This window comes from Pristiophorus japonicus, chromosome 18 (assembly GCF_044704955.1).
Source record: "Pristiophorus japonicus isolate sPriJap1 chromosome 18, sPriJap1.hap1, whole genome shotgun sequence".
NCBI classification, from domain to species: domain Eukaryota; kingdom Metazoa; phylum Chordata; class Chondrichthyes; family Pristiophoridae; genus Pristiophorus; species Pristiophorus japonicus.
This window is the reverse complement of record NC_091994.1, coordinates 113,602,508-113,630,191: the sequence shown is the minus strand read 5'-3', so window position 1 is coordinate 113,630,191 and position 27,684 is coordinate 113,602,508. Positions and strand designations below refer to the sequence as shown.

The 27,684-nt window shown below is 48.3% G+C and overlaps 1 protein-coding gene across 11 annotated transcripts in view; it reads right to left on the bottom strand.

The window, feature by feature from the left end:
- Positions 1–24,576: 24,576 nt before the first annotated feature.
- gabrd (gamma-aminobutyric acid type A receptor subunit delta) overlaps positions 24,577–27,684 on the bottom strand; it is a 75,991-nt gene continuing 72,883 nt past the window's right edge. For 10 of the 11 annotated variants that reach the window (XM_070860625.1, XM_070860635.1, XM_070860628.1 and 7 more), the window contains 2 exons: positions 26,332–26,543; positions 24,577–25,207 (listed from right to left, as the gene is read on the bottom strand). In XM_070860625.1, coding sequence (XP_070716726.1) covers positions 24,908–25,207; positions 26,332–26,543 — 512 coding nt within the window. In that variant the 3' untranslated portion in view covers positions 24,577–24,907. The remainder of the gene's footprint in view (positions 25,208–26,331; positions 26,544–27,684) is intronic. The other variant, XM_070860636.1, reaches the window with a different exon arrangement.

Sequence of the window (27,684 nt, the reverse complement as noted above, 5' to 3'; positions counted from 1 at the left end):
TCCCTCAGTACTGCCCCTTCGACAGTGCGGCACTCCCTCAGTACTGCCCCTCCGACAGTGCAGTGCTCCCTCAGTACTGCCCCTCCGACACTCCCTCAGTACTGCCCCTCCGACAGTGCAGTGCTCCCTCAGTACTGCCCCTTCGACAGTGCGGCGCTCCCTCAGTACTGCCCCTCCGACAGTGCGGGGCTCCCTCAGCACTGCCCCTCCGACAGTGCGGCGCTCCCTCAGTACTGCACTGGGAGTGTCAGCCTAGATTTCTGTGCTCAAGTTCCTGGAGTGGGACTTGAACCCACAACCTTCTGACCCAGAGGCGAGAGTGCGACCCATTTTTCTTTAAATTATTTATTCAACATTAAAAACATTTACAACATTGTAATAATTCCAAGTATCATACAAATCCTTTCCGCCCCTCAGCACAGCCATTCCTCCAACACACATTAACATCAAAACCTGAAGTTTAATTTGACTCCCGTAACATTTATTAATCTATTGTACTTTAAAAATTGATCATAACCAAAGCTTCTGAACTATTTCTAGGACATCCTCATCCCAAAAGGATCCTTGCAGATACAACAGTTCCGTGCCTATAAAACACTGCAACAACTGCTGCCATTTCTTCTCCCCCTCAGTCTGTTCATATTGATCGAGAGCAATATAATCATGGCTCCTAATACAGGAAGTGTGCCTGATAATCCCGCCATCATGTAATCTCCGGCCCTTCCCTCCCCTCGTGCTCCTTCTCAACATTTTGGGCAGCTGTTGTTTTCTCCTGCAGCCTCCAGCTCGTTTTCACTTCCTGTTTGAACTTTCTCTGCAGTTTCAGCCTCTTCCTTACATTAAATTTAGGCCACGGAACTGTCTCTTCTCCCTCCTTCTGCCCCTCACTAACCTTTCCCTTTCCCCATGATGCCCCCCCAACCCCCACTTCCATGTCTCCATCCCCCTCTGACTCCTCACTCTCGAGCTCTTCTGTAATCTCCTGTCCCTGTTCCCCGTCAGATACAGAACCTCCCTGAGTCTTCCTGCTAACATGGTTTCTCCAACAGTGCCACTCCCTTCGGCCTCACCTCCACCGCTGACCCTTGCTCTCTCTGGGACAATGGCGCGCCTCCACCCAGCTTGCTCCCTTTTGGTTTCTTTATCTCCCTGCTCCCGTCCTGCTGCCCCTTTAAGGCTCCTGCCTCTTGCACCCTCTCCTGGTCTTGCCCCCTTCCTGCTCCCCAAGATGTCTGACTCACCGACTTTCTTTGGAATACATACACTTACCCCACACCCCGCTCCCGCCCCCGCTCCCCCCACGGACACCCGATTCTTTAGGGAGAGCCGAGTCATGTTATGGCTCAACTCTGTCCCTGACCCGTGCTGCCCTCCGCTATCTTTGTCCGTTTCCACGTGCTTAGTGTGTTTTCCACCATCTCCATCCTGTTCTCTGCTCCGCCATTTTCTGCCTCTTCTTGCGCTCTTTCCTCATTCCGTTCGCCGGCTGTGTCCTCCGCCTGCTCCGCTCCTCCAGCCACTCCACTCACACCTCCTACTCCTTCTCCTCGTCACTCAGGGAGCTTCCCTCTGCCTCACACTCAGTGGGTGGGGCCTTTGTGACACCCCCGCAGCTCTCTGCCCTGCAGTTCCGAGCGATGTGTCCAGACTCGCCGCAGTTATAACAGTACAGGTCTGGACAGCTTCTGACTCAATGGTCGTGTCCAAGACTATAATAGCAAACCTTCACCTGGTTATCATGCAGAACCCGGAAGTACTGCACTCCTTCCATTGTCTCGGATTTCATGCTGTAGGGCAATGACTTCACCCCCTCTGCGAACCGCACCTTTACATAACGGGTTCCATCAGCTACCCGCGTACTGGGATAGTATCTCCTCTTTATTGCCGAGCAAAGTTTAATGTTCCACAACGGCAACTTTTATATTCGCACATCGTCCTCAACATAAAGCGTCAGGTTTAAGAATGAGACCACCATCTCTTCAGAAAACAGCAGAGATACATCCAAGAACTGATCACCAACCTTCAGGCTCAGTAAAAGTCTTCCCACCTCCTCTCGGCCACTGACCGGAACCTCGAACCCAACATTCGGCTTTGGTCAGTGGGCAAAGCAACTTCCCTCCCCGCAGTCCTCATGTCCCGCCTGGATAATATCCCAAGCTCGCATCTCCTCATCCTCGCACTGAACCACCACCGTGTTTTCTTTTCCAAACCTCTTGGGGTCCCGACCCAAATCTTTGGGCCTTTTATTCTCCTTTCCCCAACATTGTCTCCCCTGATTAAATTCACCCTGGGGGCATTGTCCTCTGAGGGGCCTCTGGCTGCTGTTTATGGGCCAAAAAAACCTCAAAACCTCGCACCAACCTTTTACAAACTCCCTCCAACTCCCCGCAGTCATCAGGCACCCAGCAGCCCCTGCTCACTCCGAGCCCCTCCCACCCCGAGAGAGACTGCTGCCCCCCGAGTCTCGGCTGGCACTGATATTGAGGCAGGGGAAGGGCTGGATGATGCATTGGGTCAGAATATTGTCCTTTCATCTCTTTTGAATCTGGTTTTTAATCCAGATTGAAGGTTTAAAATCACCTCACCCTGTTGATTGGAAGAGTCCTGTGTGAAACTAACGTTGTATTTGCAACGCAGTTCTGAATGAATGCATGTTCCAAAATTGTGTATAATTCAATCGCACTCTCACTGGGAGACAAGTGAGCGGAATAGAGATGTTCTTCATGGTGCAATAGGCGAGGGAGGTTTGAGTTAATGATGTTGGTGATGAGAAAACCGAGCTTTTCCCATTCTGTACCTGATGATGAGACTGGACGATAATGTTGGAAATGTTCCATAGCGTATTCCCGTGGGATATTGCCACTATCCAGATTATCTGCACTTCATTTATTCATATTATTTGTTTCCTCTTAACAACAACAACTTGTATTTATATAGTGCCTTTAACGTAGCAAACTGTCCCAAGGCTTCACGGGAGCGATTATCAGACAGAATTTGACACCGAGCCACATCAAGAGAAATTAGGGCAGGTGACCAAAAGCTTGGTCAAAGAGGTAGGTTTTAAGGAGCGTCTTGAGAGAGAGGTAGAGAGGCGGAGAGGTTTAGGCAGGGCGTTCCAGAGCTTGGTGCCCAGGCTGAAAGGGGAAAATAAGACTGAAGAAGAGGACGTTCTTTGCACACTACCCCACAATCCCATAATGACTACCAAAAAGAAACACAGTCAGAAATACACCATGCACCTGTTATAACTAACAACCGTTGTGTGGCATCAAGGAGACCTAATCCCGAGGACCTGTTTCTCTCCACAGCCAAGATATTGACTTTAGTTTCAGAGATGGGTTGCTTCATGTTGTGACAGTAAAGTTTGTTGTTTTTGGAGTTATTCAGCTTGCAGAAGGCGTAATGCACCTGTACCGAGATTTCCTTTTCCTGTTTCACTGTGTTGGCAGCTGCCAGTGTGTGGACGCCCTGGTCTCCTTGGTCCATCTGCACCGCGACCTGCGGCAATCAGAACAAGATGCGGATCCGTCTGTGCACGCACCCTGAGAGCGGCATGCGGTGTGAGGGACCCTCGGCAGAGCTCTCGGCCTGCGAACAACTCAAGCCTTGCCCAGGTACGCTCGCCGACAATAGGTCTCCTCGTAAGCGTGAAATAAGTCCCGTTAAAGGCACCGGGACACTGCCGCAAAGCTCCGGTCAGTGAGCCGAGACGGCCAGTCAAACATCTGCAGCTGGAGTTTCCACGGGAGGCTGTTGTGATCTCCTGTCGTAACTACCATGTCAGCCGTGGCTCAGTGACCAGCACCCGCACCTCGGAGTCAGAAGGTTGTGGGTTCAAGCCCCATTCCAGGGCCCACTTCAGAGACTTGAGCACAAAAATCTAGGCTAACACTCCAATGCAGTGCTGAGGGAGTGCAGCACTGTCGGAGGGGCAGTACTGAGGGAGTGCCGCACTGTCGGAGGGGCAGTACTGCGAGAGCGCCGCACTGTCGGAGGGGCAGTACTGAGGGAGCACCGCATTGTCAGAGGGACAGTACTGAGGGAGTGCCGCACTGTCGGAGGGGCAGTACTGAGGGAGCGCTGCACTGTCGGAGGGGCAGTACTGAGGGAGCGCCGCACTGTCGGAGGGGTAGTACTGAGGGAGTGCCGCATTGTCGGAGGGGCAGTACTGAGGGAGCCCTGCACTGTCGGAGGGGCAGTACTGAAGGAGTGTTGCACTGTCGGAGGGGCAGTACTGAGGGAGTGCCGCACTGTCGGAGGGGTAGTACTGAGGGAGTGCCGCATTGTCGGAGGGGCAGTACTGAGGGAGCGCTGCACTGTCGGAGGGGCAGTACTGAGGGAGTGTTGCACTGTCGGAGGGGCAGTACTGAGTGAGTGCCGCACTGTCGGAGGGGCAGTACTGAGGGAGTGCTGCACTGTCGGAGGGGCAGTACTGAGGGAGTGCCGCACTGTCTTCGGATGAGACGTTAAACCGAGGCCTAGTGTCTGCAGCGTTACTGCCCCTTACCTCCCTAAGAGTAGCATGGAACACATCCCTGATCGCTCCAATCCCCTCTTGGGGCACTAATAATTAGCACCCAGGCAGTGTCACTGCCTCAGTCTGGTCCAAAATGACTTTTTAGCTCATTAAGTGTTTTGCCTGGTGTAATATTCCTATCCTTAGAAAACAATGCTTACCGTGAGCATTGCCTGGGACTCCAGATAGTAATATTCAAAACTTTGTACATCTTGTATACATTTGCTGACTCTCACACTGAATGGAATCCTTCCATGTATCACAGTTAATGGAGAATGGTCAGAATGGTCTCCCTGGTCCACCTGCAGTGCCTCCTGTTTCGGGACAAAGAAAAGAGTTCATGTCTGCAATAACCCCTCCTCATCCAATGGTGGATTCCCCTGCAGCGGAACGACGGAGCAGATCACACCGTGTGGAGACCGAGATTGCACAGGTAACATCATCACAACTGGCGGTCTGACCTACACAGCAATGGGTCCCACTGGATAGCACGGCCTGGCCGCACAATGCCACTGCACTGCTGCATTTTCCACGGACGGTATCCATGCTCCCAATCGCAGGCCCATCTTGAGTGTCAACAGGCTTGTAGTTCAATGCTTTAATTTGTGACAGGCACGGAAGATGTGAGTGTGACAAGGCTTTCAGCTGCCACTTGCATCTTGTCTGGGTGCCTCGTTGAGATCTGGAAGTGCAGGAGGTGCAATGATAGCGCTGGAAGGTTGTGTAAAAGGCTTAGCGTGTTCAAGCGGTAAATGTGGAGCAGGTTGACAGGCGACACTTTGTGACATGGAATCTTGGGCCAGCTATGAGATACATCAGATTGTTTGTCATTTATACTTTGGTCGATTCCTTAACGTGTGTGATGTTTTCCCACGTCTGTTCCCAGGTTCTGCAGGTACTGCACACGCCACGGAGCCAGACTGTTGCTTCCTGCCATGCAATACTGCCTGGCAATCCTCTATATAGGGTGGCCTGCTGATCGAAACATAAGGCCATTCGGCCCCTCAAGCCTGCTCCGCCATTCAATAAGACCATGGCTGATCTTCTACCTCAACACTTTCCTGCACTGTCTCTATATCCCTTGATTCCCTTAATATCCAAAAATCTATCGAGCTCAGCCTTGAATATACTCAACAACTGAGCCTCTACAGCCCTCTGGGGCAGAGAATTCCAAAAATTCACTATCCTCCTCATCTCAGTCCTCAATAGCCGACCCCTTATCCTGAGACTGTGACCCTGGTCCTCCCTGCATCTACCCTGTCAAGCCCTGTAAGAATTTTGTATGTTTCAATGAAATTACCTCTCATTCTTCTAAACTCTAGAGAATATCGGCCTAGTCTACTCAATCTCTCCTGATAGGACGATCCTCCCATCCCAGGAACAGTCTGGTGAACTTTCGTTGCACTCCCTCTATGGCAAGTATATCTTTCCTTAGGTAAGGAGACCGACACTGTGCACAATACTCCAGGTGCGGTCTCACCGGGGCCCTATATAATTGCAGTAAGATGTCTTTACTCTTATACTCAAATCCTCTGGTAATAAAGGCCAACATACCATTGATTTCTTAATCACTTGCTGTACCTGCAGGTTAACTTTCAGTGATTGGTGTACAAGGACCCCCAGGTCCCTCTGAACACCAACATTTCCCAATCTCTCACCATTTAAAAAATACTCTGCTTTTCTATTTTTCCGACCACATTTCTCCACGTTATATTCCATTTGCCATGTTCTTGCCCACTCACTCAACCTGTCTATATCCCCTTGAAGCCTCTTTGCATCCTCCTCACAACTTACATTCCCATCTAGCTTTGTATCGTCAGCAACACTGCTTATACCCAGCATGACCACTTCACCAGCCCTCCCACAGGGCACAAGGCCGCGCAGTGCCATTTGGCCTCAAACTACTCGCCACACCTCCACACCTCTCCTATCTTCCTTGGCCATCGCTTCTTTGCCAGTGGGTTGTACCCTTGCCTCTGAGTCAGAAGGTTTTGGTTTCAAGTCCCACTCCCAAGACATTAGCTCATAAATCTCGGCTGACACTCTACTGCATCAATTTATCCCTCAATCAACATCATTAAAACAGATTATTTGGTTATTCTCACATTGCTGTTTGTGGGAGCTTGCTGTGCACAGATTGGCTGCCGTGTTTCCTACATTACAACAGTGACCACACTTCAAAAGTACTTCATTGGCTGTAAAGCACTTTTGGACATCTGTTGGTCGCGGAAGGCTATAGAAATGCAAGGGACCTTGGAGTGCAGGTCCACAGATCCCTGAAGGTAGCAGGCCAGGTAGATAAGGTGGTTAAGAAGGTATACGGAATACTTGCCTCTATTAGCCGAGGCATGGATTACAAGAGCAGGGAGGTTATGCTTGAACTGTATAAAACTGGTTAGGCCACAGCTAGAGTACTGCGTGCAGTTCTGGTCACCACATTAAAAATCGATTGCACTGGAAAGGGTACAGAGGAGATTTACGAGGATGTTGCCTGGACTGGAGAATTTTAGCTATGAGGAAAGATTGGATAGGCTGGGGTTGTTTTCTTTGGAACAGAGGAGGCTGAGGGGAGACCTTATTGAGGTGTATAAAATTATGAGGGGCCTGGATAGAGTGGATAGGAAGGACCTGTTTCCCTTAGCAGAGGGGTCAATAATTAGGGGGCATAGAGTTAAAGTAATTGGGTTAGAGGGGATTTGAGGGTCAATTTCTTCGCCCAGAGGGTGATGGGGGTTTCGAACTCACTGCCTGAAAGGGTGGTAGAGGCAGAAACCATCATCGCATTTAAAAAGTACCTGGATGTGCACTTGAAGTGCTGTAACCTACAGGGCTACGGACCGAGAGCTGGAAAATGGGATTAGGCTGGGTAGCTCTTGGTCGGCCGGCACGGACACGATGGGCCGAATGGCCTCCTTCTGTGCAGTAAATTTCTATGATTCTATGAATTCTATCTTTACAATCTTTGCCGGGGGCTGAAAACTTGCCTGAGTAATTTTGAGCCTTTGCAAAGGGTCCAAAACATTTCATCACCAAACTTGATTATCAGCAGCCCACAAACCTCAAACCTCGTAATTTTGCCAGTGGCTTTTTAGCCAGAATCAGGGAATTGGCTGAACAGCGTTTAGATGTCCTTTTACCCCAAAAGCGTTGATGTCATCGGTGTATCAGTGTGATTGGGCCAACAGCTGCTGCCTCGACTGCTGAGGAGAGCTCTACAATTGACCTTAATGTCCGTGGGCCAAGAAGGGGAAAACAATATCAGTTGGGTCTCGTGCTCCTCACTGCTGTCCAGTGACCCTTGCTGAAAATGCGTACATGTGGATGATGGGTGAGGCTGTGATGGACCAGAGTTGAAAACCTTTTCAACGTTTATTATCTAATCTCGTTAATAAAAAATGGACCAATTCAGACTCCTGCCAGAGTCAGAGGGAGTAATTTTGACTTTGTGCGTTTTTTAATTCACTCCTGGGATTATGGGTGTCGCTGGCAAGGCCGGCATTTATTGCCCATCCCTAATTGCTGTTGAGAAAGTGATGGTGAGCCGCCTTCTTGAACCGCTGCAGTGGTAGCGGGTGATAGCGAATTGGCAGCCCATTTTACATTTTTGTGTCAGCCGTAGCTCAGTGGGCAGCACACTCGCCTCTGAGTCAGAAGGTTGTCGGTTCAAGTCCCACTCCAGATACTTGAGCAGATAAATCCAGGCTGACACATTAGGCTAGTGCTGAGAGAGTGCTGCGCTGTCGGAGGTGCCATCTTTTGGATGAAACGGTAAACCGAGGCCCCATCTGCTCTCTCATGTAGACGTTTCGAAGAAGAGCAGGGGAGTTCTCCCTGGTGTCCTGGGGCCAATAATTATCCTTCAATCAACATAACATAAACAGATTATCTGGTTGTTATCACATTGCTGTTTGTGGGAGCTTGCTGTGCGCAAATTGGCTGCCGCGTTTCCCACATTACCACAGTGACTACACTCCAAAAGTACTTCATTGGCTGTAAAGTGCTTTGAGATGTCTGGTGGTCGTGAAAGGCGCTATATAAATGCAAGTCTTTCTTTTTCTTTATCTCTCTGGGTTTTTATTTCCAGTGAAGTCCATTCACTGTCGCCTGTTGCACAAAGTCACAATTACCGCCCAGCGTCTTCAGGAAAGATGAGGGGGAAATGAAAACTTTCCAGAAACACAGACTGCTGCGACGGTGTGAGATTCTGGAGCCGAAGTTCAGCCACCCGATACTGAAACTGGCGACCACGGGCCGGTGTCGAATGGCTGCCGCTCGCAAAATTCTCCCCAGTGGTTTTTCCGCTGGTCCCCACTTGCGCCCGCTGCTGCTGAACCCGCCTTAGTGCATCATCAAAGCGCGCACCACCGATGTCCCGCCCCGCAAGCAAAATTCACCGTATAACAATCTTGTAGCTGCTGTGCGGCGCCCCCGACAGTTCTTTCTGTTGGTGCACTGTGTTTGCACTGTGTGTAAAATGGCGGTTCGGCGGCCATTCAACGGGAGGGCTCACTGTCGCGGCCGCCATCTTAATTTTTTTTCTCGGCCGACTGCCACGTCGGCCCGCCAATTATGCCCTCGGGTTCGGCCGGGCCGCCAACAGGCAGCCTGGCACGCACCTCCTCTTGGGAGCCTGGCCGCTGGCCCGGCCGAAACACCGGAAACTGTGGTGGCCCAGTGGACCAAAGTTAAGTAATCGCAGAGCTCACAGCGCTCTCCCCTTTAAGTGAAGGGGAGAGACGTGGTGATGCGCCAGCGTGATGATGTCATCGGCGCTACGCTGATGACTGACGGCGCCGAACACTCTGCCCGACTCCACTTCCACCCCCACTATAACCGACTTCCACCCCGCTCGAAAAAAAACAACAAAGAGCTGAATTTTGCAAAACACAACAAAAAAGGTAGGTGCGACTCGTTTCCGGCGGGGTGAATGTCAGCCCCTCTGTGTGGTGGAATCCTTGCCGGTTTTGACTCGTTGCGTCTTTTTTTTCTTTCTTGCCGTGCTTCAGCTGTTGGGATGTGGTCAGCCTGGACCGCATGGACGACCTGTCCATTCAGATGTGGCCTGGGGATGGTGAAGCGTTCCCGGGTATGCAACACTCAGTTTCCCGGAAAAGGTGGAACTTTGTGCGCTGGCCGTAATTACGAGGAGAGATCGTGTGGCTTTCCGGTGAGGATGTGAATGTTAATGTTGTGGGAGGGGGAGTGTTCTGTTTGTGGGAGCTTGCTGTGCGCAAATGGCTGCCGGTTTTCCCCACATTACAAGATTCCAAAATAGTACTTCATTGGCTGTAAAGTGCTTTGGGATGTCCGGTGGTCGTGAAAGGCGCTATATAAATGCAAGTCTTTGCCAGTTCATTGCCAGTGCAACATGTACCAGGCATAGCCAGTGTGGGGCTCGGCTATGAATTGGAAAATGTAGGAAATACTCAATAGTAATGGGGGGGCGGGGGAAACGTGTCCGTTTATCAGGATTTGATTTTAGGGGCATTCAGCTTACCTAATTACTCTGTAGTTGGTACTCTTTAATGTGTCTTTTTTTTTGTAATTCCAGTGAATTTTTATAAAGTGTTTTTTTTTCTCTTCCTAATTCCTGTTCAATTTCCGTGCTTGCATTGCTTACCTTGCTCATGAAGGTGGCAACTCATGATGGGAGGCAGCTCTGCAGGTATTGGCAATTTCCCAGTACCGCAGCAAAGTGAGAACCGAGGTTATTGGTCTTGTGGGAGCCATCGGCCAAGTCACACTGCCCTTGGCCACACATCCACTCACCAGCACACATCCTCGGTTCCCATTTACGAATGGGAATGTCTCCTTCCTTGCCTGGGAATGCAGAGGCTAATTATAGAGCCCCCATGTCCCCTCTTGGAGGGATATACTTGCATTGGAGGCAGTTCAGAGAAGGTTCACTTGGTTGATTCCTGTGATGAGGGGGTTAGAAACATAGAAAATAGGTGCAGGAGTAGGCCATTCAGCCCTTCTAGCCTGCACCACCATTCAATAAGTTCATGACTGAACATGCAACTTCAGTACCCCCTTCCTGCTTTCTCGCCATACCCCTTGATCCCGCTAGTAGTAAGGACTACATCTAACTCCTTTTTTGAATATATTTAGTGAATTGGCCTCAACAACTTTCTGTGGTAAAGAATTCCACAGGTTCACCACTCTCTGGGTGAAGAAGTTTCTCCTCATCTCGGTCCTAAATGGCTTACCCCTTATCCTTAGACTGTGACCCCTGGTTCTGGACTTCCCCAACATTGGGAACATTCTTCCTGCATCTAACCTGTCTAAACCCGTCAGAATTTTAAACGTTTCTATGAGATCCCCTCTCATTCTTCTGAACTCCAGTGAATACAAGCCCAGTTGATCCAGTCTTTCTTGATATGTCAGTCCCGCCATCCCGGGAATCAGTCTGGTGAACCTTCGCTGCACTTCCTCAAGTTAGGAGACCAAAACTGTACACAATACTCCAGGTGTGGCCTCACCAAGGCCCTGTACAACTGTAGCAACACCTCCCTGCCCCTGTATTCAAATCCCCTCGCTATGAAGGCCAACATGCCATTTGCTTTCTTAACCGCCTGCTGTACCTGCATGCCAACCTTCAATGACTGATGTACCATGACACCCAGGTCTCGTTGCACCTCCCCTTTTCCTAATCTGTCACCATTCAGATAATAGTCTGTCTCTCTGTTTTTACCACCAAAGTGGATAACCTCACATTTATCCACATTATACTTCATCTGCCATGTCTTATGAGGAAAGGTTGAGCAGGTTGAGCCTCTACTCATTGGAGTTTAGAAGAATGAGAGGTGATCTTACTGAAATGTAGAAGATTCTGAGGTGGCTTGACAGGGTAGATGTTTCCCCTCGAGGGGGAATCTAGAACTAGGGGGCATAGTTTCACAATAAGGGGCCGCCCATTTAAGACCGAGATGAGGAGGAATTTCTTCTCTAAGAGCGTCCTGAATCTTTGGAATTTTCTGCCCCAGAGAGCTATGGCGGCTGGGTCATGGAATATATTCAAGGCGGAGATAGATAGATTTTTGAATGATAAGGGAGTCAAGGGTTATGGGGAGTGGGCAGGGAAGTGGAATTGAGTTGAGTGGAGAGATCAGGGCGGAGGTGCGACAAATGAGGGTTCGGGGCCCAGAAGAGGCGAGGGCCCAGGGGCAGCACGGACCAGCCCACACTGCGATATGTGTGCGCACTAGGTCCGTGCAGCAGAGCTGGTCTCCAGTCGTCCTAGTTAATCCTTGCCACTGGACCAAGACCTCGCTCTGTCAAGCCCGTGTGGTGGCTGATGTGCAACGGTCACCACACGTTAAAAAAATCCACCCACAGGCATCTTCCACCCTTCAATTGGAGTTCAGGACTGGAACATCGGGTCCTTCATTGAAACACCTGTGAACTCATGTGGAAACAAATCATCCTCATTCGAGGGACTGCCTGTGATGTGATGGAGTTGAGGCCAGGATCAGATCAGTCATGAGCTTATTGAATGTCGAAGCAGGCTCGAGGGGCCAAATGGCTGACTCAGGCTCATATTTCCTACGTCCTTATGTTCTCCTGGGTAAGGCTTTGAATCATTTCAGCTCCTGCATGGTCACTGAAACAAGCATTAATATTTGATTGGCTGAATCACCAGCACATAAGGTTGTTTTATTTTCAGCCAATTAAAAGGCAGGACCTGGAGACTGGCCATGTCGATCTTTAATACTGGCGGGGTGGGGGAGGGACTACTGCTTTTCTTGATATATATTAATGACTTGGACTCGGGTGTACAGGGCACAATTTCAACATTTGCAGATGACACAAAACTTGGAAGTGTAGTGAACAGTGAGGAGGGTAGTGATAAACTTCAGGAAGATGTAGACAGGCTGGTGGAATGGGCGGACACGTGGCAGATGAAATTTAACGCAGAAAAGTGCGAAGTGATACAGTCCTAAAGGGGGTACATGAACAGAGAGAGCTGGGGGGGGTATATGGGCACAAATCGTTGAAGGTGGCAGGGCAGGTTGAGAAAGCGGTTAAAAAAGCTTACGGGATCCTGGGCTTCATAAATAGAGGCATAGAAGCAAGGAAGTTATGATGAACTTTTATAAAACACTGGTTCGGCTTCAACTGGAGTACTGTGTCCAATTCTGGGCCCCACACTTTAGGAAGGATGTGAAGGCCTTAGAGAGGGTGCAGGAAAGATTTACGAGAATGGTTCCAGGGATGACCAGTTACGTGGATAGACTGGAGAAGCTGGGGTTGTTCTCCTTGGAGCAGAGAAGGTTGAGAGGAGATTTGATCGAGGTGTTCAAAATCATGAGGGGTCTGGACAGAGTAGAGAGAGAGAAACTGTTCCCATTGGTGGAAGGGTCGGGAACCAGAGGACACAGATTTAAGGCGATTGGCAGAAGAACCAAAGGCGACATGAGGGAAAATGTTTTTACGCAGCGAGTGGTTAGGATCTGGAATGCGCTGCCTGAGAGGGTGGTGGAGGCAGACTCAATCGTGGCTTTCAAAAGGGAGTTGGATAAGTATCTGTAGGAAAAATAATTTCAGGGCTACAGGGAAAGGGTGGGGGAGTGGGACTGGCTGAGGTGCTCTTGCAGAGAGCCAGCACGGGCTCGATGGGCCGAATGGCCTCCTTCTGTGCTGTAACCGTTCTATGATTCTATTTTTACACACCGCCCGATTTTACTCTCCCATTGAAGCCAATATTGGGCGGGGTGTAAAGCCGGCGTTCCACCCAATCCCATCAATTTCCTGACGGATGGCTTGGGCTAAACATACCCCCATTCTGTCAGGTTAAAGAGAAAGGAAGTGATAAATAGAAAGAGCACACACCCAGAAAAATGACTCTGCCCTAGCGCACTGCGGGCTGCCATTGCACAAATGTTAGCGCGTATAATCCCTGAGACATGAATTATTGGTGGGCTTGTGCATGTTTCGGAGCGCACATTTCCCAAAGCTCTGGGGAGTTGAGTGAGCCAATGATGTGCAGAGGTCTCCACAAATCTATATGAAACACATCGAATCAAATTATCAGCTTCAAAAATTCCAACAAAATAATAGACTTGCTATAAAATGTACTGCCTCATTTCCCAGTCAGACATTGATGTAAATATTTAATCGTCTCCTTTATTGCTTGAGGACCCTTCTATTGGAAAGTGATTTTGTGCTGGGCTTTGAAGGTACTTGTTAATGTACCTTCTAAAATTATTATTTGAGGTTTTTATTAGTTTCTAAAACAAAGTTACATAAAGTTAACATTACAAACTTTTTGAGAACATTGAGTATCGCCCGGTGAATTTCTGGCCCGTAGCTCGCCCACCGCTGGCCCGTAGCTCTCCCGTCGCTGGCCCATAGCTCTCCCATCGCTGGCCCGTAGCTCTCCCATCGCTGGCCCATAGCTCTCCCATCGCTGGCCCGTAGCTCTCCCGTCGCTGGCCCGTAGCTCTCCCATCGCTGGCCCGTAGCTCTCCCATCGCTGGCCTGTAGCTCTCCCGTCGCTGGCCCGTAGCTCTCCCGTCGCTGGCCCGTAGCTCTCCCATCGCTGGCCCGTAGCTGGCCCATAGCTCGCCCATCGCTGGCCCATAGCTCTCCCATCGCTGGCCCATAGCTCTCCCATCGCTGGCCCGTAGCTGGCCCATAGCTCTCCCGTCGCTGGCCCGTAGCTCTCCCATCGCTGGCCCGTAGCTGGCCCATAGCTCTCCCGTCGCTGGCCCGTAGCTCTCCCATCGCTGGCCCATAGCTCTCCCATCGCTGGCCCATAGCTCTCCCATCGCTGGCCCGTAGCTCTCCCATCGCTGGCCCGTAGCTCTCCCATCGCTGGCCCGTAGCTCTCCCATCGCTGGCCCGTAGTTCTCCCATCGCTGGCCCGTAGCTCTCCCGTCGCTGCAACATTGCTGGCCCATTGCTCACCCATTGTTGGCCCATTGATGCCAAGGAGGCAGAACCCGAGGTGGTAAACCTTCATGCTGGAAGTTCCTGCCTCCCTGGTTCGGGAGCGACCCGGTGAATCGCCAGAGACCAGTTTGCTAAGAGCCGTGAGGCATACCTACCACCAGGTGGGTGCAGGTGATGCCCACTCGGGGTTCCAGGTGAGGGGAGTGGCCCTTAAAGCTTAAAAAGAAACATATGTCAACCTCCTTGCACCGGGATCGAAGGGGAGATGGATGAGATCATGGGGGGATGGGCGGGGGCCGGGGCCAGATGGGTGATGTAGTTTCTGGGTGCAGAGGGAATGCGGGTGCCAGAGATGTGTCCACAATGATGCAGGGCGCCCACCGGCCACAGACAAGTGAGGTGTCCTCCTGCAGACCCCACAACCTCTGGCGGGTCAGCTCTGTAGAGCAGCAGTGGGCATGACCCTGATGTAAACGCCTGGATTGTTGCCCAAGAAGGTTTGGGGCAGTAGACTTCCCTTGGTGATCAGCCTTTGCCATTCTTTGGACACTAATTTTTGCTGCTTTTATTTCTTTTCGTACAGGCTGATTACTGCAAATATCTGTCTCAATCTACAGACTCTATCATAACAGGAAGATGGATCTAATAGTGTGTTAATTCACTGAGCAGCGCTGAGCTGCCGATTGGCCAGTATTTCACGTACCTTGAGTACGGAGCACAGAGCTGGCACCAGCACACAGTCAGCAGGCTGGGTTTTTTTGTATATGTATGTATTTCTTGTTTATATGTTAAATGCTCAGTCTTAAACTGACATTCCACCTTGAAGCATACAGACCTCTCCCTGTTACATATTCTGCTTCAGATTATTATTCAATAAAACAGTGAAGAATAGAGCACTGTCCTTCTGTCCTATCTGTTCTCACTCAGTGATCAGCCCTGGGACTGGCACGAGGCTGAAAGAAACTCCTGTCTCCCTGGGAGCACTGCTTCTGGCTCCTGCACTGTGATATAAAAACATGAGAATTAGGAGCAGGAGTCGGCCATTCCGCCCCCCCCCACCCCCAAGCCTGCTCCGCCGTTCAATAAGATCATGGCTGATCCTCTATCTCAACTCCACTTTCCCGCCCGATCCCCATATCCCTTGATTCCCCTCGAGTCCAAAATATGTCGATACTCAAACAACTCAGCATTCACAGCCCTCTGGGGCAGAGAATTCCAAAGATTTTGAGTGAGGAAAGTCATCCTCATCTCAGACCTAGCTGGCCTGCCTTTTATCCTGAGACTGTCCCCTAGTCCTCGAAGGCAGCGTTTCCAGCGAATGAGAAGTCGAGACTGGGAAAGCATGCCAGAATCCGTGTTGCCAGTGCTAGTCTGGAAGGAGCCAGAGTTGAGGATGCTGGTGATCCTGACTACCTCAGGAAGTGCTCCTAGACTGTATATGTTGGTCTCAGGGCTGTGTGTAGGAAATGCTGTGGCTCAGTCACTATCTTGCTGCTTAATCGTAGTTCGTGAGGCACTGCACTTCACTCAATCCTAGGATTGGGGGATAGTGGTCCCAGTGGCTGGCATAGTCTGCACAGAATGCCTTTTCATATCTTAAGCAGCTTCTTGATCCATCTCATCCCGCTCAGCCTAATCCAGTGACAAGCGAGTGCTGAATGTGATGCTCATTGTGCTATGTATTCAGAATAACCTTCTGTTCAAATCCTTGGCCAACAGAGGATTCCCTACTGTCAGGAACTGATGATTACGCTGTGCTCCCCAGTGCTGCCGTGCACCGTAGTTTATTCAGGACTCATTCAATCCTGCTCAGTCCATTATTAAAGAAGTAGCAGCAGGACATTTGGAAAAGCAAAATTCGGTCAGGCAGAGTCAGCATGGATTTATGAAGGGGAAATCATGTTTGACAAATTTGCTGGAGTTCTTTGAGGATGTAACGAACAGGGTGGATAAAGGGGAACCAGAGGATGTGGTGTATTTGGACTTCCAGAAGGCATTTGACAAGGTTCCACATAAAAGGTTACCGCACAAGATAAAAGTTCACGGGGTTGGGGGTAATATATTAGCATGGATAGAGGATTAGCTAACGAACAGAAAACAGAGAGTCGGGATAAATGGTTCAATCTCAGGTTGGCAACCAGTAACTAGTGGGGTGCCGCAGGGATCAGTGCTGGGACCCCAACTATTTACAATCTATATTAATGACTTGGAAGAAGGGACTGAGTGTAACGTAGCCAAGTTTGCTGACGATACAAAGACTGGAGGAAAAGCAATGTGTGAGGAGGACACAAAAAATTTGCAAAAGGACACAGACAGGCTAAGTGAGTGGGCAAAAATTTGGCAGATGGAGTATAATGTTGGAAAGTGTGAGGTCATGCACTTGGGCAGAAAAAAATCAAAGAGCAAGTTATTATTTAAATGGAGAAAGATTGCAAAGTGCCGCAGTACAGCAGGACCTGGGGGTTCTTGTGCATGAAAAAAGGATGGTATGCAGGTACAGCAAGTGATCAGGAAGGCCAATGGTATCTTGGCCTTTATTGCAAAGGGGATGGAGTATAAAAGCAGGGAAGTCTTGCTACAGTTATACAGGGTATTGGTGAGGCCCCACCTGGAATACTGCGTGCAGTTTTAGTTTCCATATTTACGAAAGGATATACTTGCTTTGGAGACAGTTCAGAGAAGGTTCACGAGGTTGATTCCGGGGATGAGGGGGTTGACTTTTGAGGAAAGGTTGAGGAGGTTGGACCTCTACTCATTGGAATTCAGAAGAATGAGAGGTGATCTTATCGAAACGTATAAGATTATGAGGGGGCTCGACAAGGTGGATGCAGAGAGGATGTTTCCACTGATGGGGGAGACTAGAACTAGAGGGCATAATCTTAGAATAAAGGGCCGCCCATTTAAAACTGAGATGAGAAATTTCTTCTCTCTGAGGGTTGTAAATCTGTGGAAGTCACTGTCTCAGAGAGCTGTGGAAGCTGGGACATTGAATACATTTAAGACAGAACAGTTTCTTAAACGATAAGGGGATAAGGGGTTATGGGGAGCGGGCGGGGAAGTGGAGCTGAGTCCATGATCAGATCAGCCATGATCTTACTGAATGGCGGAGCAGCCACAGGAAGAGCAGTGCAAGGAAGGTAGTGCAGGGGTCCCCTGCAGTCATCCCCCTGCAAAACAGATACACTGCTTTGGGTACTGTTGAGGGGGATGACTCATCAGGGGAGGGAGCAGCAGCAAAGTTCATGGCACCGTGGGTGGCTCTGCTGCACAGGAGGGCAGGAAAAAGAGTGGGAGAGCTATAGTGATAGGGGATTCAATTGTAAGGGGAATAGATAGACGTTTCTGCGGCCACAACCAAGACTCCAATATGATATGTTGCCTCCCTGGTGCAAGGGTCAAGGATGTCTCGGAGCGGGTGCAGGATATTTTGAACGGGGAGGGTAAACAGCCAGTTGTCGTGGTGCATATAGGTACCAACGATATAGGTAAAAAATGGGATTAGGTCCTACAAGACGAATCTAGGGAGCTAGGAGCTAAATTTAAAAAGTAGGACCTCAAAAGTAGTAATCTCAGGATTGCTACCAGTGCCACGTGCTAGTCAGAGTAGGAATCGCAGGATAGCTCAGATGAATATGTGGCTTGAGTGGTGCAGATGGGAGGGATTCAAATTCCTGGGACATTGGAACCGGTTCTGAGAGAGGTGGGATCAGTACAAACCAGATGGTCTGCACCTGGGCAGGACTGGAACCAATGTCCTCGGGGGAGTGTTTGCTCGTGCTGTTGGGGAGGGGTTAAACTAATATGGCAGGGGGATGGGAACCTATGCAAGGAGACAGAGGGAAGCAGAATGGGGGCAGAAGCAAAAGATAGAAAGAAGAAAAGTAAAAGTGGAGGGCAGTGAAACCCAAGGCAAAAAGCAAAAATGGCCACGTTACAGCAAAATCCTAAAGGGGCAAAGGGTGTTAAAAAGACAAGCCTGAAGGCTCTGTGCCTCAATACGAGGAGTATTCGGAATAAGGTGGACAAATTAACTGCGCAGATAGCAGTTAACGGATATGTTGTAATTGGCATCACGGAGACATGGCTCCAGGGTGACCAAGGCTGGGAACGCAACATCCAGGGGTATTCAACATTTAAGAAGGATAGACAGAAAGGAAAAGGAGGCGGGGTGACGTTGCTGGTTGAAGAGGAAATTAATGCAATAATAAGGAAGGACATTAGCTTGGATGATGTGGAATCTGTATTGGTGGAGCTACGGAATACCAAAGGACAGAAAACGCTAGTGGGAGTTGTGTACAGACCACCAAACAATAAAATGTGGATGGGGACAGCATCAAACAGGAAATTAGGGATGCGTGCAATAAAGGTACAGCAGTTATCATGGGCGACTTTAATCTACATATTGATTGGGCTAACTAAACTGGTAGCTATGCGGTGGAGGAGGTTTTCCTGGAGTGTATTAGGGATGGTTTTCTAGACCAATATGTCGAGGAACCAACTAGAGGGATGGCCATCCTAGACTGGGTGATGTGTAATGAGAAGGGACTAATTAGCAATCTTGTTGTGAGGCCCCTTGGTGAAGAGTGAGCATAATATGGTAGAATTCTTTATTAAGATGGAGAGTGACACAATTAATTCAGAGACTAGGGTCCTGAACTTGGGGAAAGGTAACTTCGGTGGTATAAGACGTGAATTGGCTAGAATAGACTGGCGAGTGATACTTAAAGGGTTGACGGTGGATAGGCAATGGCAAACATTTACAGATCACATGGATGAACTTCAACAATTGTACATCCCTGTCTCGAGTAAAAATAAAACGGAGAAGGTGGCTCAACCGTGGCTAACAAGGGAAATTAAGGATAGTGTTAAAACCAAGGAAGAGGCATATAAATTGGCCAGAAAAAGCAACAAACCTGAGGACTGGGACAATTTTGAAATACAGCAGAGGAGGACAAAGGGTTTAATTAGGAGGGGGAAAAGAGAGTATGAGAGGAAGCTTGCTGGGAACATAAAAACTGCCTGCAAAAGCTTCTATAGATATGTGAAGAGAACAAGATTAGTGAAAACAAACGTAGGTCCCTTGCAGTCAGATTCAGGTGAATTTCTAATGAGGAACAAACAAATACAAGCCTGAAGGCTTTGTGTCTTAATGCAAGGAGTATCCGTAATAAGGTGGAGGAATTAACTGTGCAAATAGATGTTAACAAATATGATGTGATTGGGATTACGGAGACATGGCTCCAGGATGATCAGGGCTGGGAACTCAACATCCAGGGGTATTCAACATTCAGGAAGGATAGAATAAAAGGAAAAGGAGGTGGGTAGCATTGCTGGTTAAAGAGGAGATTAATGCAATAGTTAGGAAGGACATTAGCTTGGATGATGTGGAATCTATAGAGCTGCAGAACACCAAAGGGCAAAAAACGTTAGTGGGAGTTGTGTACAGACCTCCAAACAGTAGTAGTGATGTTGGGGAGGGCATCAAACAGGAAATTAGGGGTGCATGCAATAAGGGTGCAGCAGTTATAATGGGTGACTTTAATATGCACATAGATTGGGCCAACCAAACTGGAAGCAATACGGTGGAGGAGGATTTCCTGGAGTGCATAAGGGATGGTTTTCTAGACCAATATGTCGAGGAACCAACTAGGGGGGAGGCCATCTTAGACTGGGTGTTGTGTAATGAGAGAGGATTAATTAGCAATCTCGTTGTGCGAGGCCCCTTGGGGAAGAGTGACCATAATATGGTGGAATTCTGCATTAGGATGGAGAATGAAACAGTTAATTCAGAGACCATGGTCCAGAACTTAAAGAAGGGTAACTTTGAAGGTATGAGGCGTGAATTGGCTAGGATAGATTGGCGAATGATACTTAAGGGGTTGACTGTGGATGGGCAATGGCAGACATTTAGAGACCGCATGGATGAACTACAACAATTGTACATTCCTGTCTGGCGTAAAAATAAAAAAGGGAAGGTAGCTCAACCGTGGCTATCAAGGGAAATCAGGGATAGTATTAAAGCCAAGGAAGTGGCATACAAATTGGCCAGAATAGCAGCGAACCCGGAGATTGAGAGAAATTTAGAACTCAGCAGAGGAGGACAAAGGGTTTGATTAGGGCAGGGAAAATGGAGTACGAGAAGAAGCTTGCAGGGAACATTAAGACGGATTGCAAAAGTTTCTATCGATATGTAAAGAGAAAAAGGTTAGTAAAGACAAACGTAGGTCTCCTGCAGTCAGAATCAGGGGAAGTCATAATGAGGAACAAAGAAATGGCGGACCAATTGAACAAGTACTTTGGTTCGGTATTCACTAAGGAGGACACTAACAACCTTCCGGATATAAAAGGGGTCAGAGGGTCTAGTAAGGAGGAGGAACTGAGGGAAATCCTTATTAGTCGGGAAATTGTGTTGGGGAAATTGATAAGGCCGATAAATCCCCAGGGCCTGATGGACTGCATCCCAGAATATTTAAGGAGGTGGCCTTGGAAATAGCGGATGCATTGACAGTCATTTTCCAACATTCCATTGACTCTGGATCAGTTCCTATCGAGTGGAGGGTAGCCAATGTAACCCCACTTTTTAAAAAAGGAGGGAGAGAGAAAACAGGGAATTATAGACCGGTCAGCCTGACATCGGTAGTGGGTAAGATGATGGAATCAATTATTAAGGATGTCATAGCAGTGCATGATAGGTCTAAGTCAGCATGGATTTGTGAAAGGGAAATCATGCTTGACAAATCTTCTGGAATTTTTTGAGGATGTTTCCAGTAGAGTGGACAAGGGAGAACCAGTTGATGTGGTATATTTGGACTTTCAGAAGGCTTTCGACAAGGTCCCACACAAGAGATTAATGTGCAAAGTTAAAGCACATGGGATTGGGGGTAGTGTGCTGACATGGATTGAGAACTGGTTGTCAGACAGGAAGCAAAGAGTAGGAGTAAATGGGTACTTTTCAGAATGGCAGGCGGTGACTAGTGGGGTACCGCAAGGTTCTGTGCTGGGGCCCCAGCTGTTTACACTGTACATTAATGATTTAGACGAGGGGATTAAATGTAGTATCTCCAAATTTGCGGATGACACTGAGTTGGGTGGCAGTGTGAGCTGCGAGGAGGATGCTATGAGGCTGCAGAGCGACTTGGATAGGTTAGGTGAGTGGGCAAATGCATGGCAGATGAAGTATAATGTGGATAAATGTGAGGTTATCCACTTTGGTGGTAAAAACAGAGAGACAGACTATTATCTGAATGGTGACAGATTAGGAAAAGGGGAGGTGCAACGAGACCTGGGTGTCATGGTACATCAGTCATTGAAGGTTGGCATGCAGGTACAGCAGGCGGTTAAGAAAGCAAATGGCATGTTGGCCTTCAGAGTGAAGGGATTTGAGTACAGGGGCAGGGAGGTGTTGCTGCAGTTGTACAGGTCCTTGGTGAGGCCACACCTGGAGTATTGTGTACAGTTTTGGTCTCCTAACTTGAGGAAGGACATTCTTGCTATTGAGGGAGTGCAGCGAAGGTTCACCAGACTGATTCCCGGGATGGCGGGACTGACCTCTCAAGAAAGACTGGATCAACTGGGCTTGTATTCACTGGAGTTCAGAGGAATGAGAGGGGACCTCATAGAAACATTTAAAATTCTGACGGGTTTAGACAGGTTAGATGCAGGAAGAATGTTCCCAATGTTGGGGAAGTCCAGAACCAGGTGTCACAGTCTAAGGATAAGGGGTAAGCCATTTAGGACCGAGATGAGGAGAAACCTCTTCACCCAGAGAGTGGTGAACCTGTGGAATTCTCTACCACAGAAAGTTGTTGAGGCCAATTCACTAAATATATTCAAAAAGGAGTTAGATGTCGTCCTTACTACTAGGGGGATCAAGGGGTATGGCGAGAAAGCAGGAATGGGGTACTGAAGTTGCATGCTCAGCCATGAACTCATTGAATGGCGGTGCAGGCTAGAAGGGCCAAATGGCCTACTCCTGCACCTATTTTCTATGTTTCTAAATACTTTGGTTCTGTTTTCACGAAGGAAGACACAAATAACCTTCCGGAACTACTAGGGGACCGAGGAGGAACTGAAGGATATCCTTATAAAGCGGGAAATTGTGTTAGGGATATTGATGGGATTGAAGGCCGATAAATCCCCGGGGCCTGATAGTTTGCATCCCAGATTACTTAAGGAAGTGGCCATAGAAATAGTGGATGCATTGGTGATCATTTTCCAACAGTCTATTGACTCTGGATCAGTTCCTATGGACTGGAGGGTAGCTAATGTAACACCACTGTTTAAAAAAGGGAGAGAGAAAACGGGTAATTATAGACCGGTTAAGCCTGACATCAGTAGTGGGGAAAATGTTGGAATCAATTATTAAAGATGAAATAGCAGTGCATTTGAAAAGCAGTGACAGGATCGGTCCAAGTCAGCATGGATTTATGAAAGGGAAATCACGCTTGACAAATCTTCTGAAATGTTTTGAGGATGTAACTAGTAGAGTGGACAAGGGAGAACCAGTGGATGTGGTATATTTGGACTTTCAAAAGGCTTTTGACAAGGTCCCACACAAGAGATTGGTGTGCAAAATCAAAGCACATGGTGTTGGGGGTAATGTACTGACGTGGATAGAGAACTCGTTGGCAGACAGGAAGCAGAGAGTCTGGATAAACGGATCCTTTTCAGAATGGCAGGCAGTGACTAGTGGGGTGCCTTAGGGCTCAGTGCTGGGACCCCAGCTATTTGCAATATACATTAATGATTTAGATGAAGGAATTGAGTGTAATATCTCCAAGTTTGCAGATGATACTAAACTGGATGGCGGTGTGAGCTGTGAGGAGGATGCTAAAAGGCTGCAGGGTGACTTGGACAGGTTAGGTGAGTGGGCAAATGCATGGCAGATGCAGTATAATGTGAATAAATATGAGGTTATCCACTTTGGGGGCAAAAACACGAAGGCAGAATATTATCTGAATGGTGACAGATTAGGAAAAGGGGAGGTGCAACGAGACCTGGGTGTCATGGTGCATCAGTCATTGAAAGTTGGCATGCAGGTACAGCAGGTGGTGAAGGTGGCAAATGGTATGTTGGCCTTCATAGCTAGGGGATTTGAGTATAGGAGCAGGGAGGTCTTACTGCAGTTGTACAGGGCCTTAGTGAGGCCTCACCTGGAATATTGTGTTCAGTTTTGGTCTCCTAATCTGAGGAAGGACGTCCTTGCCATAGAGGGAGTGCAGCGAAGGTTCACCAGACTGATTCCCAGGATGGGGGGATTGTCCTATGAGGAGAGATTGAGTAGACTGGGCTTATATTCCTTAGAGTTTAGAAGAATGAGAGGCGATCTCATTGAAACATACAAATATCTTACAGGGCTTGACAGGGTAGATGCAAGGAGGATGATTCCCCCGGGCTGGGGAGTCTAGACCCAAGTGTCACAGTCTCAGGATAAGGGGTGGGCCATTTAGGACAGAGATGAAAATAAATTTCTTCAGTGAAAGGGACAGTGGAGACTCAGTCGTTGACTATATTCAAGGCTGAGATCGATAGATTTTGGATATTAAGGGAATCAAGGGATATGAGGATCGGGCGGGAAACTGGAGTTGAGGTCGAAGATTGGCCATGATCTCACTGAATGGCGGAGCAGGCTCGAGAGGCCGAATGGCCTACTCCTGCTCCTAATTCTTATGTTCTTAATCTACCTCTTGCTGCCGGCAATGTGGAGCTCAGCCATCACCAACCCTGCGCTCTGTCATACTACAGATCCTGCTGCCCACCTCCCCCAATTACTGCCAGTGACTTTAGTAACTTCTGGACTATAACGAGGGTATAAAGCAAGAGCTGTGGCTGATGTGTCATATTGAACCTGGGAGTACTGAAAAAGGTAACTGGGTAAAGTAACAAATGTCCATGTTCTGATACTTTCAAACCAACTTACAGGCTGCAAAGGGCCAAGAAATGAACTAAACATATTATTTGACTGTGTGTGTATATATATATATATATATATATTGCTGTAGCCATATTTTGTTAATGACTCCTACAGGAAATGGATTGCATACACTTGACCATATAAAGATCAAACAGAAATTTTGAAAAATGGAGGGAAATTCCATGACTTTGATGATTGACAAGTTGTAGAGCAAATATATAAACTGCCCAAAACCGTTAAGTTAAACGAGTTTTATTATTTCCAAGGTACAGATTGTTTGCACCAACACATTGGATTACTTGCTGTTTTCACATCAAGCTTGTGAAGGGCAGGGATCGATATACACAGGATAAGGGAGCACAGTTAGCTCGTCACAAGTACTCAGTCACATCAGTCATTAATCACACTTCATTATTTAGTATTTATTCACACTTATCAAATATTTCCTTGACATGACAAAGCGTCCAGGTCACAGGCTCTGGAGGTTTGGCATCATGCATATGTTGTGTGTTCATGTACAGGTCGGGCATCCCGATATAATATTGTGATGGGCCCAGTTCCTGGACTGCACTGGTGCGTCCCATTTACATGGTATAAGCAACCCAGTAGATGACATTGACTGCAGCGAAAGCAGCTGGAAAGACAGCCCTTGCATAAATATCGATGGTGTCAGAATCAATGGGCTTGAACACTGACTTCAGTGTGAGCTTTTTTTTCGGCTTTGGGGCATGTTTATTTGCTCTTGTCTTTCCATTTTCAACTTCATCGCCGTGGACTGCCCTGTGGGCCCGGTGCTGCCTGTTGGACATGAGCAATTCTTGGTTCACCCCAGCTGCTGACAAGGAGAACAGAACTATTGCGTGCTTTCCGTTTCTCTTAATTGCCTACAGTGAAGAGAATGTAGAGAGACACAAATACCGCAGGCACATACAGGTCGAAATCCGTGCAATGCACCCCATGAACTACTTTATCAAATCTATTATGGGGTACGGTAGCATGGTGGTTATGTTACCGGACCAGTAATCCAGAGGCCTGGACTAATGATCCGGGGACACAAGTTCAAATCCCACCACGGCAGCTGGGGAATTGAAATTCAGTTAATTAAATAAATCTGGAATTTTAAAAAAGCTAGTATCAATAATGGTGGCAACAAACAATCGTAAAAACCCAATCTGGCTCACTAATATCCTTTATGGAAGGAAATTGCCGTCCTTACCCGGTCTGGCCTATATGTGACTCCAGACCCACAGCAATGTGGTTGACTCTTAACCTCCCGCTGAAATGGCCCAGTGAGACATTCAAGGGGCAATTATGGACGGACAATAAATGCTGGTTTTGCCAGTGACACCCACATCCCGTCAATGAAAAAAATATATATTGGTAATCTCAACTATCAATAAACACCGGCTATAGGTTCCCCAATGACTCAGGCCTGGCGCGGACCGAGTGAGGCCTGGCGCGGACCGAGTGAGGCCTGGCACGGACTGAGTGAGGCCTAGCGTGGACTGAGTGAGGCCTGGCGCGGACCGAGTGAGGCCTGGCGCGGACCGAGTGAGGCCTGGCACAGACTGAGTCATGCTAGCTGGAAGGGGTTCCGGCTTGATGCACTGGTGCGTGCTGTTAACTGATCTCGGCTTGCAAGGCAACAGGAGTGCTAACATCCCTGGGATAAACAGGGGGCAAGTCAGCAAGGGTTTCCACTCCTGAACAGTATCCAATATTCTGCGTTTGAGAACATTGGGTGAGGACATGAGCAAGCCTGATTGTGATGCTCCCACAGTCTAGACTCGCAAGTGATGAAAAGCCAATTGAGCAAGGCATCGGGGGCGGGGGGGGGAGGTGGTGATAGCCTGAGTCAGCGGCTTCGGGAGAGGGAGGGACAAATCAATGTTATTTCCATTAGGGTTTTATTTCAGACTCTACCCCACATTTGCGCATCTCGATCTCAGCCCAAAATGCTTATTTACTCTTTGAACAAATTCAGTGCCATTGTTGCATTGCTACTCACCTCCGCACATAGTTTATTCGCCTTAATCTTTGCTCGCTGCTTCCTCATGTAGTCTGCATTGAAGTGGGCGAACGCATACTCAACTAGAGCAGCGAAGACAAAGACATAGCAGATCCAGAAGTAAACGTCCAGCGCTTTGATCGCGGATGCCCTGGGTAGAGATTTTCTTGCACTGATCATCAGCGTGGTCATGGTCAGCACGGTTGTGATCCCTGAAATGAATAGTTTTAAATAAATCTGCATTCAAAGTGACAGGACGAGTAATGTCTATGTTTCTTGCTGCAGAATTGATTTGTTTATTAAACATTAATCAGTTTAACGGTGCAATGTGTACAATTGCACAAGAATATTTTAAATCAAGAAAGTGGCTTTCCTGTCATTTGAACCAGTTTCTTTCAAAGAGTTGCGGGGTGATTCCACAATTCAGCACTCCCAAAGCTTTGTGGCAGGAGTGATCGAACATAGCCCTATGTACACAATATATATAATAAAACAATCATATTTTATATAGAAATATCCCAGACCAGCTGCCTTTCTTGACATGGTATTGCCATGACCCCAGCAGCTCAGGAACCACCATGTTGCATACGGCATTCATTCAAGTAACGAGTGTCGGCCATAGCTCAGTGGGTAGCACCCTCGCCTCTGAGTCATCAGGTTGTGGGTTCAAGTCCTACTCCAGGGAGTTGAGCACATAAATCCAGGCTGTCACTCCCAGTGCAGTGCTGAGAGAGTGCTGCACTGTCGGAGGTGCCGTCTTTTGGATGAGACGTTAAACCGAAGCCCTGTCTGCCCTCTCAGGTGGAAGTAAAAGATCCCATGGCACTATTTCTAAGAATTAGGAACAGGAGTAGGCCATCTAGTCCCTCGAGCCTGCTCCGCCATTCAACAAGATCATGGCTGATCTGGCCGTGGACTCAGCTCCACTTACCCGCCCGCTCCCCGTAACCCTTAATTCCCTATTGGTTAAAAATCTATCTATCCGTGATTTGAATACATTCAATGAGCTAGCCTCAACTGCTTCCTTGGGCAGAGAATTCCACAGATTCACAACCCTCTGGGAGAAGAAATTCCTTCTCAACTCGGTTTTAAATTGGCTCCCCCGTATTTTGAGGCTGTGCCCCCTAGTTCTAGTCTCCCCGACTGGAAACAACTTCTCTGCCTCTATCTTGTCTATCCCCTTCATTATTTTAAATGTTTCTATAAGATCACCCCTCATCCTTCTGAACTCCAACGAGTAAAGACCCAGTCTACTCAATCTATCATCATAAGGTAACCCCCTCATCTCCGGAATCAGCCTAGTGAATCGTCTCTGTACCCCCTCCAAAGTTAGTATATCCTTCCTTAAGTAAG